This window comes from Pseudoliparis swirei, chromosome 6 (assembly GCF_029220125.1).
Source record: "Pseudoliparis swirei isolate HS2019 ecotype Mariana Trench chromosome 6, NWPU_hadal_v1, whole genome shotgun sequence".
NCBI lineage: Eukaryota > Metazoa > Chordata > Actinopteri > Perciformes > Liparidae > Pseudoliparis > Pseudoliparis swirei.
In genome coordinates, this window is record NC_079393.1 from 19317700 (window position 1) to 19333998 (window position 16299).

Sequence of the window (16299 nt, forward strand, 5' to 3'; positions counted from 1 at the left end):
GGATCAGGGTGGCGACTCAGGAAGTGAATGAGGAGTATGATGGTGATGGCTAGACCCCAGGGTTGCCAGGTCTGTGTGACAAAACCAGCCCAAAATCAGAACTCAAAATATGCCCATGCCAAACCATATACACTGCTTTTAAAGTTCAACAGCATTGCTATCATTGCCAAATGTATTGTAATATCTACAAAGTAACACCAAATGTTTAGTATGCCAGCATTAAAAGCAGTTTTCCCTAAACAGTTATTTCACCTAGGTGTGTGTGTGTATGTGGGCGTGTCCCATGTCCATGTGTGTACGTGCTGATCTGGAGTCAGTTTGGTAGGATTTGGGTATAAATAAAGATATTCATGTAATTTGCATGCAAAATAGGTCTACCCGAACCAGCGGACAAAAAATTCAACCCGCGGCAACACTTCAAAAGTAGCCCAATTCCGCGGGAAAACCGCGGACCTGGCAACACTGCCTGTGGGGGAGGAGGGCGAAAGGAGTCACAATAATAGGAGTGTGTGTTCAGGAAACCTGGATGATTGGACTTTGGTATTAAAGGTTAAGCCATTATTCGCAGGGATAGAGTTGAGGATACTATTTTTAAAACTAGGAATACATTATATAGTTTTAGTGAAATGAACAGAGCTGGAAAATGCGTTGGATAAGAGAAGGAACTGTCACTGAATTGCAATTATTTATTTATTTTATTTATTTTATCTATTTTATTCATTTTATTTATTTTATTTATCAACATCCTTATTCACACTCCATACCAGTAGGTGGCGTCATGCGCCAATTCGTTGTTTGCCAACCGCCAATAAAATTGACAGAAGAAGAAAAAGAGGACAAGAAGGAGGACGAGGAGGAGGAGGAAGAAGAAGAAGAAGACGAAGACGAATAACAACAACAACAACAACAACAACAACAACGAGATCAAACACGCTATCCTTGAGAAGCTTTTCTCGAGCAGGCTTTATCCCGGAAGCTTGTGGGCCGAACTCGTCTCAGCTCACGTTGGCTTATAAACCGGCTCCGACCTCAGCTCGCCAGCTGGTTGGATGAACGTGAACTAGCTGAATAGACAGACTAACTCATGGGAGGGCGAAGATAAACAATTACACAGTTTCGGAGGAGAATCGCCCACCGATGTATGAACATAGGGACCCAGCACGAGGACAGCAGTCTCGAGGGGCCGAAGGAGGAACAACTGCTCAAACCAGGACCAGAAGAAGGTCCGGATCGGACTCGTCCTTTGTGAGTACGATGGGAGCTGTTCTGCTCTGGCTCCGCGACGTGGCGACCGTGACTCTCCTCAAAGCACGGCGGACTTTATTCCAGGCTGCCATCCTGTTTCTGGTCCTCTTGCTGCTGCTGTGGGTGTCCATCTTTCTCTATGGAAGCTTCTATTACTCCTACATGCCCAGCGTGAGCTTCTCCACCCCGGTGCACTTCTTCTACACCTCTGATTGTGACGCCTCCGAGTCACTGCTCTGTTCCTTCCCCACGGCCAACATCTCTTTCCTGAAGAACGAGAGGGACCCAGTGATGGCTTTCGGTCAGCCTTATCGAGTGTCTCTGGAGCTGGAGATGCCAGAGTCTCCAGTGAATGAAAACCTGGGTATGTTCATGGTCAAGATGTCCTGCTACAGCAAGGGTGGGAAGATCGTCTCGTCCGTGGGCCGATCCACGATGCTGCATTACCGCTCCGGCCTCCTGCAGAGCCTGAGCACGTTGATGTTCTCTCCTTTCTTTTTGACCGGCATGGCTGAACAGAAGCAGCTCATCGACGTTGAGCTCTTCTCGGACTACAAGACGAATGCTTTCCAGCCCTGCATCGGTGCGGTCATTGAGGTCCTGTCCAGACGAGTGCAGATCTACTCCTCTCAACTCCGTATCCACGCTTACTTCACCGGCATACGATATGTCCTGTATCACTTCCCCCTGACGTCTGCGGTGCTCGGCGTGGCCACCAACTTCTCCTTCCTCAGTGTCATTGTGCTGTTCAGCTACCTGCAGTACATATGGCGCGGGATCTCGCCCCCGAACCAAGTACGAGTCCGGGTGATGATGGGGGATGACACCCGCATCCAGCAGAGGAGAGAGGAGGCTCGGAAGCGCATGGAGAAGGAAAACTCGCAGGCCGACCTCTGTGCTCCCGAAGTGATTGGCTCTGCGACCGAGGCTTCTTACTTCCAGGGATCTGAGCCGGTGGCGGGGCCCTCGGAGACCGTAGAGGCCTCTGGTGCCGATGTGCCCGACGCCAAGGAGGAAGAGGCTCCTGACTGTAAGGAGCCCGAGGAGGAAGACGGCTCCGATGTGTTGGCCGAACGCCAAGAGCCTCAGCAGGGGGAGAGCACCCTCCGACAGACCTGGGCCGTGGATGAGCCTTTGATCGAAGCCACGGCACACGGCTAAAGCACTGATCGTACATGCCTACTGTTCATGAATGTATGACACATGCTTTGTTTTAGCTAACAAACTACTGCGTATCGTGTTGAGTCGTTATACTAAGTGTTGTAACTTTGACCTCTTCTTATTTCTTCGTGCATTATTGTCTAAGTCGAATGCTTCACCATCTTGATTTTTGCGTATGCCCACATCTGGAGATACTGCATTCCACCTCTGGTTTCTCCAACAGATGATGGCCTCGCCGTTCAGGTGTTGGTCCACATTTGAACACACCCCTTGAAGGTCAGTTGACCTGTCATGTTTTCTCATATCCCGGCCAGCCGTCAATAGCCGAATGCACACATCCTGGCTTTTCTCCCATGATAACGCAATGAGTCAGGAACTCTTTGTTACAAGGTCACACAAAGGACTCTGTCCACGAATGTAGCTGCCGAGTACTCGGAACGGAATTTATTGAGTTTTTGTATTTAAAAGAATGTGACACACTCTTTTAAGGGATACCGATGAACTATCCTCGTGATACCTTTTTCACAGAGTCTCTTTCAGAGCAATTAGATTTGGAAAATGCGGCCAAAATAGTGTCTTTTGTTTTTGACAGCTGGCTGTAAAAGTGTTACATATATTTTACTTGTTCATTCAGATACCTCTCTCCGTCTAATGGGGGATGTAACAGCCGTGGCATAATTGGTTAAGGCGGCAATACTTTTAAATTAAATTATTTTTGGCGTTCATTCCATCATCACGATTCCTTTTGTATTCAATATCTGTTACAGTGCAGCTTAAACACTGTACTTTATTGTTGGGAAAGTGTTATTTATGTTTAAGCAACTGCACAAAGCTATTTTAGATGGGTATTTTAAGTAATATAAGTCTGTTAATTAAGTTTGCATTTAACATTAAGGATCAGTATAAGAAGGAGAAGGGAAGTTACTGTTTTAAAATGCTGGTTGTTAAAGCAGGAAGTGTTGCCCCCATGTATTTAACCTACACTCTAGGGGAGCCACGGGTTTATGCCTGAAGCGAGTTTGTGCAGGTGACACAGGATTATGTTCCAAAGATCGTGAAACATGAAGCACTTATAATGTCATCTTGTATTCTGTCATGGTAATATCCTTGCAAATGCTTGTGAGTATGTGTTATTTATGTGTTGAACAAATAAAAAAACATGAAGTGGCACTCATTGACTTTTTTGTCTCTTGTTGATGACATCCTCAAAATTGAACAAAATGGATTAAAATTCCTCCAGAAAAATACTTCTTGCTCTTCAAAAAGAGTTAAACAGAATAATTACATTAAATCCTAATGCCACTGAGTTGGTGTTATTTGTATGTACGATATGATAATTGGGGACCCACACCTGTGTTTTGTTAAACACAAGGAAAAGATCCATTTGTATCTCTTTATGTTCACATTTCATATTTGATATAGTGGAAAAAGCACGTTTTTTACAATAGTATTTTATAATAATAAAATATGGGCTATGAATAAAATCTGATGGCATTCTTAAAACGAACGGCTATCCAATATGAATATAGTTTAGTTGTAATACATTGTACCTTTACAGACACCAATACAAACCTTATCTATTATCTCAAAATGATCAGTATTGAAATAAAGACAGTATATTAAACTGATTTATTTTTATAAACAAGCTTTCAACTTAAAAGTCATTACTGCCATTAATGTTTTAACATTCTAGAATATGATGAACCTTTTGTATCATGTTGATGAGATTCTGATAAAACATGAAAAAGGAATCACGAGTCTCAATCAGCGGTAGATGTTAAATACAAAGGACCAACACAGTGTTGACATTTACTGTGCCCTTTGTGGCTTATTGTAAAACAAGCGTGACAGTGCGTGACGTTTTGGGATTTCAGTTTGTTCGGGGGCTACGAGAGCCGAGATGCTTATCTTTGACTGTACGCTTGAGAGATATAAAAACAGAATGACTTCATATGTTCGTCGAATCTCTGACTTCATATGTTTCGTGGAATCCCTGGAGGTTACATAAACGCACAATGAAGTCGGTCTTTTTAATAGGAAGCTGAATGAATACAGTCGTTCAGTGTGTTCACAATCATCACATTTCCAGTTAAAAGATGGGTATGCAGATCTTGGAAATCCTTTACCTACGCTTTTCTTAAAAGGATTACAAATTCATCAAAAGATACAGTGTGGAATAACATTTAATTTTGTTTCTAGAACATGCTCTTGGTACGCGGAGGAACTGGAAAACTGCATTTACGATCCGTTTCGGATCCAAACCTTATGGCGATGATATGAAGGCCCATTAGCAGCCTCTATTCAAAGCCACAGCCCCAATCTATCTGATGAATTATGCATTGCTCTGGAGAAGGAGTAGACTAATTGATTTAAACCATCCATCACTTGGGTTAAAAACCTCACTGTACTTCGCCTCAGCAGGTCCAGATACTATAGCCGATTCTGCTTGAACAAGAATCTGTGTAATGAACCCTTTTCTTTGTCTTAATCCCGTCTATACTGACAAAACCCTTGCCAATTTAATAGAAAAGAGTTGTGCATACACACCACTAATAGTTATCAAGTAGAAAAAGATGCACTGTTTTCATCTCCCAGATGTCCCACAACTTGTAAAAATCTGTGTCATGCACCGTAAGATGAAATATTTCAAGACATTTAGACTGATGTGGAAGTTTTTACAATTTAGCAATTTACAACATCACTGTTGTTGCAGCAAATCATTTCTAAAGTTTTACTAATTCAAATAAGACACTAACATTTCATACAGTCCAAATATCCAATCATGTTCAACACTTTCTGGATGCAAATGTCCCCTCTCACACACGGTTGGGTACAACGCGTACAACAACTTGGCGTTGCCGTATATGGACCAGAGGCCATCAGCCTGATGTTCAACACTCCACTCGGCTTCAAGTGTTCCACTTCAACGTCATCCCGTACGGCCCGGCCTCTCCAAGGCTGAAGGTCACTTTGTTCCTTCACCCTAAATGTTGTGCTCCTCCTCGGGGTGGACCTCCGCGACCTCCGCCGCGGTCTCACTCGCTGCTTTTGACCCATCCTCCTCCGGCACATCGTCTGGGCTGTCCGCCCACCGCCCGACTCTTCTGGCTCCCTCGCCCACTACCGGGGCATTAACACAAGGGTTGTGGTCATAGATGACAAGTTTCAACCCCTGCATGTGAGACAGTTTTGGGAAGACGCGTATTTGGTTCCGATCCACATCAATGACCGCTAAGAGGTGCATTTCCAGCAACACTGGTGGGAACGCTGCCAGTTGGTTCCCAGCGAGCCAGATACTTCGAAGCTCCTCCAGCCCTCTTAGCTCAGGAGGTAAACTCTCTATCTGGTTATAACCAAGGTGCAGGGTCTTTAGATTAGGGAGCTCACAAACCACCTGTGGGAAAACAGTGAAGCAATTAGTCTCCAGCCACAGAGTATTAAGTTCCTTGAGCTCTCTTAGTTCTCTGGGGAGGCTGTAAAGCTTGTTGTTACCCAGGTAAAGGATGCTGAGCTGGGGCAATCTGCAAACAGCTGCAGGGAGCTCTTCAAAGCAGTTAAAGTCGAGGGCTAAGAGCTGCAGCTTCTTCAGGCGCTGCAGTTCAGCCGGCAAGCTGCTGAGGTTGTTGTCGCTCAGGTAGAGCTTCACCAGCTCATCGAAGACGCAGGCGGCAACAGGCAGCCGACGCAACTGCCGGCTGCTCAGGTCCAGGGTCCGATCCAGTGGCATTTCCTTCAGGTCGCCCACGAGAAAGCGTTGACAGCGTTCTGAGGGTATGAAGGCAACGACGCCTCGCATGGCATTACCCATCTCGCCCAGTCTCTGACGCTCCACTGGTCCTCCACATCAATTGAGTGCCAAACAAGGGTTGCTCTGAAGTGGGCTGTTGTACATTTCATGGCATCTCATTCATGCTCCATCACGGCTCCACTGGATTTATTGATCTTAAGAAAAAAAGAAGTTTGCAACAGTGTAATGCATCTTTGTGACACTGCATCCTTTTATGAAGCTGCACGTATTGCCGCAATTACAGGATCATGATGCTGAACTACACCCTTTGGTGGGATAAACAACATCAAGACAACAGCGAAAATAAGCACCACCACCACGTGTAAACAAGAAAACAGAAAACGTAATAAGCTAAAGATAATCATAATTGAAATTTGAAAATGCACCCACCTTCCAATGTTTCCCTGTTGATGTCCATAACTCTGAGCATCTCCAACAGTAAGCCATTTGTTTATCCAACTTAATGGGCTGAAAACGTATTGTATTCCCTGGGAGGATGTTCCCCAGCGTCGTCCTCTCAGCATCTCTCAGTGGCTCTGAGCTTTGCCCTGACTTGCATGGCGATTGCAACAGCTAGCTACTCTCTCCTCCCTACTTGTGCCTAATGACTTTCCCCCCTTCTTCTCCGAGATGACAGAGGTGGGAGAGAGAGAGACAGGGAGGGGCAGGGTGCAAAGCTGAAGAAGTGCCCAGTGATGAAAGCGCAACGGTTGTCATTACCTTCGCATTGAAAATGCGGAAGGTTATGTTTTGATCGCCGTGTATTTATTTATTTATTTATTTGTATGCGTGTTATTCGCAGAACTCAAAAAGAATTGAACCGAATCGCATGGAATTTGGTGGGATGATTGGTTATTATCCGGGGACCAGTTGATTAGATTTTGGGATCAATCGGGTCAAAGGTCAAGGTCAAGGAAAAGTCAACACTTTTTTTTTTACCATAGCACGATACATTTGTGTCCAATTGGCATGCAACTAATGCCAAAATGTTCATAATTCAATGCCCAATCTTGTGATATGCGAAGGTATGCGCTCTACCGAGTGCCCGTTCTAGTTTACATCCTGTTTTAATCCGCCCGCCCAGACGCAATTCTGGGTTTGTGCCACCGGGCGAGTCAAGTGGGCCTGTACTGTGGAATAATCTCAAGAATTTGCCCGTGTGTTCATAGTCCGGACATATATTGTGGCAATTCATTTAGGGTTTTTGCAGGGAGGACAAATTAAGTTACAGGATCCCGGAGAACTGTACTCCAGTTTGGTGGAGGGTGCATGATGTAGATTTATTAAGCACCATTTTTTAACTGTGTTGTCAATCAATGAGGGGACACTACTTTAGAGCCAACACCATGCTACAAACACTACAAAACGCAGGGTGCTTTTAGTTTTCCATATGGTTTTAAAAAACAGAATATCATTTCCTCTTTTTCATTCTTGGGGGGGAAGTTCTCCTGAACTGTCTGAGGTGTGATTGTTGCCCATGCTATCTTGCATACTTTCATAAGAGCTAACTAGATATAACTGAGAAGGAATTTCATTTTCCTTATCAGAAGGGTACTGTTTGCCCCTTGTCTGTTTCCACTCACGGACAGACCGTTTTTAGCACTTGTCCTTCTCCTTATCCACTGCTGAGGGGCCTCTAAACAGGCAGCAGTAGGCCTACAGCCCGGCAGAACCATGTGACTTCCATTATAGACCCTGTTCATGGCAATCAGTTTAATGTGCCATAACAGGGAAAGCAAAGGAGTAATTAATTGTCCTATTAGGTGATTACTGGAGCACTTAATGTGATGATGTCATCATCAATGTCACCTCTGAGTTGATTTTCCTGCAAGTCAAAATGTCTGCCGTCATAAACGTCTATAAAAGGTCATTATTTCTTGACAAAAGAAACTATGATGTTTCCAAAAAAAGGGAAAGAGATTTCAAGTTCATTTATAATAGTTAGGTCTAAAGTTAGCCTACTACAGTCAAGTAGTTTATCCTAAAATTCAACCAAAAAAGCTAACAAAGAAGACAATGTGATAATCGTAACCCGCCTGGGGGAACCTGGTGAGAAATAAGCTGCTGTGAACCCCCGAGCCCCCACTCTCTGTGCTGAGAGACTCTCGGGCCCCATATTTATTGTGTGGCAGCATTATTAAAATCAGATAAATGTATGAATATGCAACATGTCAGATTAATGTCAAACTACTACATTTTGATCCCGAGCCCCTCTTTAAGGCAGGACCTTAAGATCATATTATGTTGGCAGACATGTGTTTTAATTGCGCCTCCTGGCAAACTAATATGTAATGAATTCATCACAAACCAGTTGAAAAGGTGAACCGGGAACTTCAGGGGCCCCAGAGATGTGTGAGAAAACTGCAAACAAACATTACTTTGATGCCAATGTCACTGTGTTGGAGTGCTGAGTGAAACACATCTGAATATTGTGGCTTTACCATTCAGAGGCCTCCTGCAGTGACTGCAGGCAGCAGTGTTTCCATAATGCAAAGACACCCTGTGATCACAGGAGGGAGGTAGAGGCTTGCTTTCGGTGTCCTTATTAATATTCACTTTAAAATATACATCATGTATCTTCTTTGATGTGTTTTTTTTTGTTTTCTGGGGTGAGTGTTCCCCACCCTGACCGGTGGAGTCCACGTTCTGCTCCTGGCAGGTTGCGTTTTGTGTACGGAAGTAGTCGGCAGGGTGTAAGGTCAGAGGGTAAAGGCTATCCCTCTTTGATTGAGAATACACACAGCCATCTTGGATCTAACGTAGAGAAGGGAAATTGATGCGGTGAGGATATTTTACTTGTTTCTTTGTTGTCAAACTAAACCAGTCCGGTTCGCATTTCTGCGCCTCGGTCCGAGCCACTTTGCGGCGCCGATTCCCTCCGTTTCGACACGGAGGGTTTGTTTCGCCTTTCGCTCCGGCGGATTGCCTCCGCTGCTCCCGGTAGCTGCTGCAGCTGCAAGCGGAGCGTCAACCGAGCCGAGGAACCGGACAGCTGACTCTGGGTCTGTGGAGGCGGAGAGGGCCCGAGCCACTGCCGCGTAGTGGCTGCTGCTCGGCGGCTTAGTCGGTTGCTTTGGAGCGGGAAGGTGTCGGTATGTCGCGGCTCTCGGCTCCCGGTCGAGGCTCGTGAACTCAGGCGAGCTAAGCTAACACGGACCGGTTATAAGCACTTAGCCTGCTAGCGTCGGCTAACTAGCATGTTAGCTCCGCTGCTGTTGCTCTCCTCAACAGTGTTGAATTAAATAACTATTCAGCCTCCAGGACAAACTAAGTCCCTTTAGTTCATCAGGAGAACATTAACGGTTATCTCGGCTCTCACTTGATTCGCATACAACATGTTATGGGCAGAGTAGGTTACATAGTTTATTTTGTTCTAAAAGTTCAACATGCTCTTCTCTTGTGCTTGCACATCTTTCAAAAACAGGAAAAATAGGCACACACTTTAAAAATATTTTTTTTTCAAACCCCCAAGAGGCCAAACATTTGATTTGTGATTTACATAAAAAGAGAATAAATGATGTTCTGTATAAAAAGATGTATTTCATGTTGGTCTGTTTGGTGTCAGAGGAAGTGCTGCACCAATCAGATGCTTGATAAATGCCATGCAGCTTTGCCCATTGTAAACGGTGGTTGTAGAACAATAAAACCAACTCGAGGTAAAACTTTAATGTAGACATTTTCAACGGAAAGGTTTTGAAGAGAGATCAGTGTATTTCGATAATAAATGTGAACTCTCCTCTGAAGTGTGTGTTTGTGTACGTGCGGTACTTTAACCTGCTCTCTCTTCTTCAGGTGACAAAAGGCATGTTTGGTGCTAGAAAGAAATTTGTAGAGTTCGTCGAGGCAGTCGATAACGACTTCACCGATGACAGCATGTACTACAGCCAGCCGTCGATATTCCCACATCGGTCGGACAAAGATGTGAGTTTTGTGCACACGCCTGCACACCGCTGTCATTTCTTTCGTCGACACCAGTGGACGCCTCTTCTCGTCATCTTACTCTTTCTAGTCCTCAAATGTTTTCCTTCAGATGCTGTCCTCTCCCTCGCCGTCGTCGTCGGGGCAGCTGTCGCAGCTCGGTGCAAGTTTGTACGGTCCACAGAGTAAGTGTTTTATTAGCAGTTCTCTCACGTGTCGCACATTTGGAGTAAAAATAAACCCTGCATGTAAATAGTGTGTGAGCTAGAGGTATTTACGGAGGAACTCTCGCTAATTTCACCTGAAATCTACTAAAGTTGTGAACGTGGGACTCTTTTTTTTCCAGATGACCTTTCTCTCGGTTGTCTGGCGCTTCATGTTTTTCTCCCTGTTTTATCTGCAGGTGCACTTGGCTTCTCGGTAAGGGGCATGGGGAACAGTACGCCTCAGTTAAATCGAAATCTAACGCAAGGCTCGCAGCTACCAAGTCATATCACGCCCACGACGGGGGTCCCCACCATGTCCCTACATACCCCTCCGTCACCAAGCAGGTGGGAATAAAGGCAGACTCGGTTAAGACGCAGACTCGTGTGCTTTATGGAAATAACTACGAATAGAAATGACAGTTGACGTGCCACGGGCAAAAGTTTCAACGCACCTAATCGGAGCTGATGATGTGTTCACAGGGGGACATTGCCGATGAACACGAGGAACATGTTGAACCACTCTCAGGTCGGTCAAAGCATCGGGATGAGCGGCAGGACCAACAGTATGGGAAGCTCGGGGCTTGGCAGTCCCAACCGCAGCTCGCCCAGCATCATCTGTATGCCCAAGCAGCAGCCAGCACGCCAGCCCTTCACCATAAACAGGTAGACCCATCCTGCAAAACTCAGCCGTCCCTGCAGAGATCTGCGGTTCTTTGTGTCCTCTACACTTCCTGTCACAGATGTTTTTACGGTAAAGTTGATTTTTGGAATCCTGCCTCATCTTTTTGTTTTTGTTTTGTTTTTTCTATGCAGCATGTCGGGGTTTGGTATGAATCGGAATCAGGCGTTTGGGATGAACAACTCGTTATCAAGCAACATCTTCAATGGCACAGGTTGGTGTGTTTAACTCAGGTGGTTATATCGGGGATCATTAGTTGGAAGAATTATATTTCATAATTATACCTCGCTGCACATTTGTTAATACCGAGTTGCTGACACGACAAGATTACAGAGTTCACTGTAAAAGGCAGTGAACAGTGTCTTCTTCAAGCAGCAAGAACAACTGCTTTTAGATGAAGGCGACATACGGTCTGAGTGAAAATCAGTTTAAACTGACCGGCTCTGGGTGGCATCTGGGTTTTTCTTTGGTGCAAATTATATATCAAAAAAATAAAATAAAGATTTGCAAAAGTAATTCTGGAAAAACTGAAAACATTGTTTCAATTTATCTTTGACTGCTGAAACAGACGGTGAGTAACTATTATTCAAATGAGCTGTTGTGCTTGGTCAGCAGGTCTAATTTGGGGGAGGGCCGCTTAGTCATACAATTACAGGCTAAAATAATAATCGTAATAATATTAATAATTGACACATTACACAGAGTTGAAGGTGACATTACATATTACAAGTTCCTAACCTTCCTATTACTGCAGATGGGAGTGAAAATGTAACGGGACTGGATCTGTCAGACTTCCCTGCGTTAGCAGACAGGAGTCGGAGGGAAGGGACTGGAAACCCAACACCGGTGCTCAACCCACTGGCTGGACGGGCTCCTTATGGTAGGCCATTAGGCCGTAGAAAGTGTCTTATTTTTACACACATCAAGCTGTAGGAAGTAGGTTCCCCTAGGAGAGGAAATTAATATAAGCTTCTTGATTGGGTTCATAATATTAGCCACGGTTTTGTTTGAACAAACAAGAATAGCGTACGATACCCTTTTGTTGTGATTTATTGCTCATTACACTTTGGGGAATTATAATGTCTACTTCACTATGTTCGTCATCATCAAGTTGGCATGGTGACGAAGCCATCGACTGAACAGACGCAGGACTTCTCCATCCATAACGAGGACTTCCCTGCACTGCCTGGGCCAAACTACAAGGACCCCACGTTGAACACCGACGAAAGCAAAACAGTAAGTGTGAGTCATCGAGGACTCGACGACACAGTCTGACAGGATGTCTGTTTTTTGTGTCACGAGTACTCGATAAAGATGGTTGTTCTTGTTTTTTTTCTTTCTGTGTATCAAACTGGCTTCCTTTTATTTTCAGAACTTGAACTCCGCAATCAAGAGCTTATCCAACGCAGATGGGCCGAAGTTTCCCGGAGACAAGACGACCTCAGCACAGAACAACAACCAGAAGAAAGGGATCCAGGTGTTGCCCGATGGTGAGACCTCTCAGCCAATCGGATCGCTCCGATTCCACTGAGACATCCCTTCTTAATCGCACAACTCGGGTGAGGCAGTTGGGCTCTCTAGCCTGCATTTGGGCTGAGATAATTATTGGATGGGCTGCAGTGAGGACACCAAACGAATATGTTCAGTATGCTCCAGACCATCGTCATCTCTCCACCAGTCTGTCTGTGACCATCACCTGTGTGGTTTCTCTCAGTGTTAACTGCAGTTCACAGCTCGGCTCCAGCGCCGCGTTGAACTCTGAATTCTCCTGCCGCTGCAGGCCGGGTGACGAACATTCCCTCAGGGATGGTGACGGACCAATTCGGCATGATCGGCCTGCTGACGTTTATCCGGGCGGCAGAGACCGATCCGGGGATGGTCCATCTGGCGCTAGGAAGTGACCTCACGACATTGGGACTCAACTTAAACTCACCAGAGTAAGACCGCCGCTCCACCCGAAATACAGCCACGGTCCGAGTGACATGAGTGCGTGTGTGTCGATCAGCTGACAATGTGGGCAAGGAATCCATCGTCCTGTGTTGAAACTCAGGCGCCCGTTTAAATATGACGTGACCTATAATCGGTGTTGCAGGTCCAGATGGTTACGACGGTTACCGATTTCACAGCTCTCCTTTCCACTGAGCACATCTTAGTCTCACTATGCCGCCGCCTTCTGGAGCGGTACGACGGAAACCTCCCTTTTAGAGACGGATCTGCCTCTATGCTGACGTAGATTATAATCTGTGCAGGACTCATTGTACCATGTTTACCCCCAGAGAGAAAAAAACATACCGCATATAACCTCATGACTTGAGGAAACTCTACTTGTTCATCCCTAATATCTTGAAGCCAAACAACCGTACTACTGTGTGTCCAGATATCCAGTTTAATATATTTGTCTGTTTTTTACACCATGAACAGATTCTGCCCGTCAATATTGTAATTACCAGTAGAGCCAAAAGATCTGCGTCAACACTTTGTGTTGCACACAACACCTTTTAGCTGACAAACTAAAATATCAGGAGTGAACTTTATGAATAATATGATGCTTTCCCTTCATGCAATGATTTTAAAAAGCACTGATGTGGTTACGTTTCCTTCCCGCTGACTGCGTCTTCAACATCGACGCATTAGTGTCACCAGTTGTTGTTTTGTTCTGTCACTTTCCGTCTGATCTAAAATGCGATGAGCAAATGTTCCGTTTTCCGTGTCCAGAATGCGAAGAACTTACGGAAACTTTCTTTCCCGACAGAAACTTGTACCCCAAGTTCGCCTCTCCCTGGGCCTCGTCGCCATGTCGACCTCAAGACATCGGTAAGACTTCCACCGGATGTGGGGGAGGACGGCTTTTTCATCTTTTAGAACAACCTTCATTTAGTGATCCTGACAAGCTTTCAAGGTTTTCGGCTGAGCCCGAGCCAAAACAATTTTTCGGTTGCAAATTCCATGAGGAGACTCAACCAATGAGCAACGAGCTGCTCTATCAAAGCATTCGCATGTCAGTTTTGGTGTTGCATGATGTTTTTGTGGGTGTAAGAAAAGAAAAAAATGCATTAATCATCACATCTCTCCATTGGCTTGACGGTGAAGTGAGAATAATAAATAAGTCCTCATGTTTTAGTCACTACTACTCGTTGTCTTTTCAGACTTCCACGTTCCGTCTGAATACTTAACCAATATCCACATAAGGGACAAGGTGAGTGGGCTTCAGGAAGGGGCTTCAGGTTGTGCTTGTAGCTACAAAACTAATCTTTTGCTCTCCTGCCTCCAGCTGGCGGCAATTAAACTGGCACGATATGGAGAAGACCTGTTGTTCTACCTGTACTACATGAACGGTGGAGACCTGCTCCAGCTTCTGGCAGCAGTAGAGCTGTGAGTACCATTAATATCCTCTCCATCTGGACTTTGTTGACGGCTTTTCAAGGCGATATAACGTTCTCCAAATAACCATCTGAGTGTGTAAGGGCTGTCGGCGGTTCTCCCCGTCTTCAGAGAGCAGCTTTGATTCCGGTGGTTTTTCGAGGTTCTCGGCCGCTGCTTCCCCACTTTGTCTCATGCCGTGTCCGTCACTCTCCAGCTTCAATCGGGACTGGAGGTACCACAAAGAGGAGCGGGTCTGGATAACGAGGGCGCCTGGCATGGAGCCAACACTGAAGACCAACACCTACGAGAGGGGAACCTACTACTTTTTTGATTGTCTCAACTGGAGGAAAGTAGCCAAGGTAGGAATCTGTCTCTCTGCGGCCCTTTTTAAAAAAACTTTCGCACGCCGCCGAAATGACATCGCGTTTGACTGACTTGAAGTTTAGAGATTTCCCTATTTATTCAAATTGTGTTTGCATCTCAAAGGAATTCCATCTGGAGTACGATAAGCTTGAAGAGAGGCCTCACGTGCCAACAACATTCAACTACAACCCAGCCCAGCAGGCCTTCTAAGGCCCGACCAGTCCAGGGGGCCGCAACGGCTCCTGCACACAGCGCCGTTGTCCAGGAGGGGCGCTGTGGTTGACGTGGCTTGGTTTTTATTCCTCGAAGGATTTGCTATCTTGACTGTGGGGAGGGGGGGGGCGTCGCCACCATCGAAACTGCCCCGCCTTTCCAAAATTACATGCTGCCCAAAACACCAACACTTGTTCAGTTTTTATTCTTTATGTTCCTCCTGTTTTTTGGTCTCCTTTTGAGCAGGGTCTGTGTTATGTTTACGTCTCTGAATCGGAAGCTTGTTATCTTTTAGAAAGGAGGACTGGCCCTGTGGCACAGGACAGCGACAGAACCAGGTTTACGCCTCACCAAGTGTTAACAGGAAACCAGGCGAGGGAATTTAACATCCTCAGACGCAAATGAAAGGGTGAAATAAATGCAATGTTTATTGTTGCACTATATTTAGTAATAAAAGAACACAAAATTTGTTTGTGATTTTATTTTTTAACACTCCCTGATATATATATTTTTTATCCTTCCCCCTTGTTTTGTTATGGAGCGGGGTTCATGCAACTTTCCCACATGCATCCCTTTTCATCTCACCCTTTTTCCCTTATTTTTTTCTACCATTTACATTGATTTCAACCTTTGTATTTGCACCACCAAACCTCACTCTGCTTCTCCGTCTCTCTCTGAGTTCTGTGCCAGTTGAACATGGACACAAATCTGGGAGATTACTTTGGTTTCCACTAAGCAGCTACACAACGTTGCTCCAGAGCAAACAAAACAATTTCCAGTCTTTGTTACAATTTTGTAAGAAATGTGTACATTTTTTGTTTCTTTGCATCACATAAATTAGTATATGTATGTACGAATGTGTATATATGATTGCTATATATATATATATGTCTGTATATATATATATATGACATCTATTTTGGAAGAACTTTTGCCCTGCCTTTTACCTCGTTTTTATGAGGTGAGCGTGGATGCAATATGTGGACGCAACAGGACATTTCTGGATCTGCTGGACAGGGTGTCACACGGCACTGCGGGCACTTACATCAAAATAATACATTAAAATGTCACTTAAGGAAAGGCCTGATTCTCAGCCAAAAAAGCAAGCAAAAGGAAATAAACACGGACACCATCCCCCAAGTTTCCGGTCCGACGTAAAATAAGGGGTGCGTTTCAACTCGAGCTGTTTGAACAGCATTTCATAGGAAATGGAAAATTGTCAGAGGAAAAAAAATAAATCCAGACCAATCTTGTATTTTCACAAGTTCAAAGCTTCTTTTCTTTGTATTAAAGCAGAAAAGGCTTTCCTGAACCACGGTGTGTGTGTGTTGTTTTTGCCCTTTGTGGAGGTGAGGGGACCCCTC

The 16299-nt window shown here is 45.0% G+C and overlaps 3 protein-coding genes across 5 annotated transcripts; 2 read left to right on the forward strand and 1 right to left on the reverse strand.

Moving 5' to 3' along the window:
* The first annotated feature begins 896 nt into the window (after positions 1-896).
* On the forward strand, positions 897-3576 carry LOC130195885 (seipin-like). Its single transcript, XM_056417646.1, is given in 2 exon segments — positions 897-2354; positions 2356-3576. Coding segments are annotated over 2 exon segments (1245 nt in total). The 5' UTR covers positions 897-1137; the 3' UTR covers positions 2384-3576.
* A 444-nt stretch (positions 3577-4020) lies between these two features.
* lrrc10 (leucine rich repeat containing 10) lies at positions 4021-6755 on the reverse strand. Its single transcript, XM_056417647.1, has 2 exons — positions 6584-6755; positions 4021-6348 (listed from the first exon to the last, which is right to left on the reverse strand). Exon 2 carries the CDS (start codon positions 6212-6214, stop codon positions 5390-5392), a length of 825 nt encoding a protein of 274 aa, XP_056273622.1. The 5' UTR covers positions 6215-6348; positions 6584-6755; the 3' UTR covers positions 4021-5389.
* Positions 6756-8914: 2159 nt separating this feature from the next.
* On the forward strand, positions 8915-16247 carry cnot2 (CCR4-NOT transcription complex, subunit 2). Of its 3 annotated transcripts, none has more exons than XM_056416154.1 (15): positions 8915-8974; positions 9986-10114; positions 10203-10296; positions 10515-10662; positions 10798-10980; positions 11131-11210; positions 11751-11876; positions 12108-12232; positions 12369-12486; positions 12777-12933; positions 13749-13810; positions 14143-14192; positions 14268-14368; positions 14574-14718; positions 14846-16247. In XM_056416154.1, the coding sequence occupies exons 2-15, from the start codon at positions 9998-10000 to the stop codon at positions 14930-14932; spliced, it is 1593 nt and encodes a 530-aa protein (XP_056272129.1). In that variant the 5' UTR covers positions 8915-8974; positions 9986-9997; the 3' UTR covers positions 14933-16247. The 3 variants fall into 3 exon arrangements, with proteins under 3 accessions (XP_056272129.1, XP_056272130.1, XP_056272131.1); XM_056416155.1 differs by having other exon boundaries at positions 10224-10296; XM_056416156.1 differs by lacking the exon at positions 11751-11876.
* Positions 16248-16299: the final 52 nt, after the last annotated feature.

What these genes read in the sequence shown, in the direction of transcription:
- lrrc10 (XM_056417647.1), bottom strand. Translation starts at nt 6,214, where the DNA reads ATGGGTAATGCCATGCGAGGCGTCGTTGCCTTCATACCCTCAGAACGC.
- cnot2 (XM_056416154.1), top strand. Translation starts at nt 9,998, where the DNA reads ATGTTTGGTGCTAGAAAGAAATTTGTAGAGTTCGTCGAGGCAGTCGAT. An exon ending in ACCCCTCCGTCACCAAGCAG is followed by an intron (nt 10,663 to 10,797) that starts GTGGGAATAAAG and finishes ATGTGTTCACAG; the next exon opens with GGGGACATTGCCGATGAACA. An exon ending in CAACATCTTCAATGGCACAG is followed by an intron (nt 11,211 to 11,750) that starts GTTGGTGTGTTT and finishes CTATTACTGCAG; the next exon opens with ATGGGAGTGAAAATGTAACG.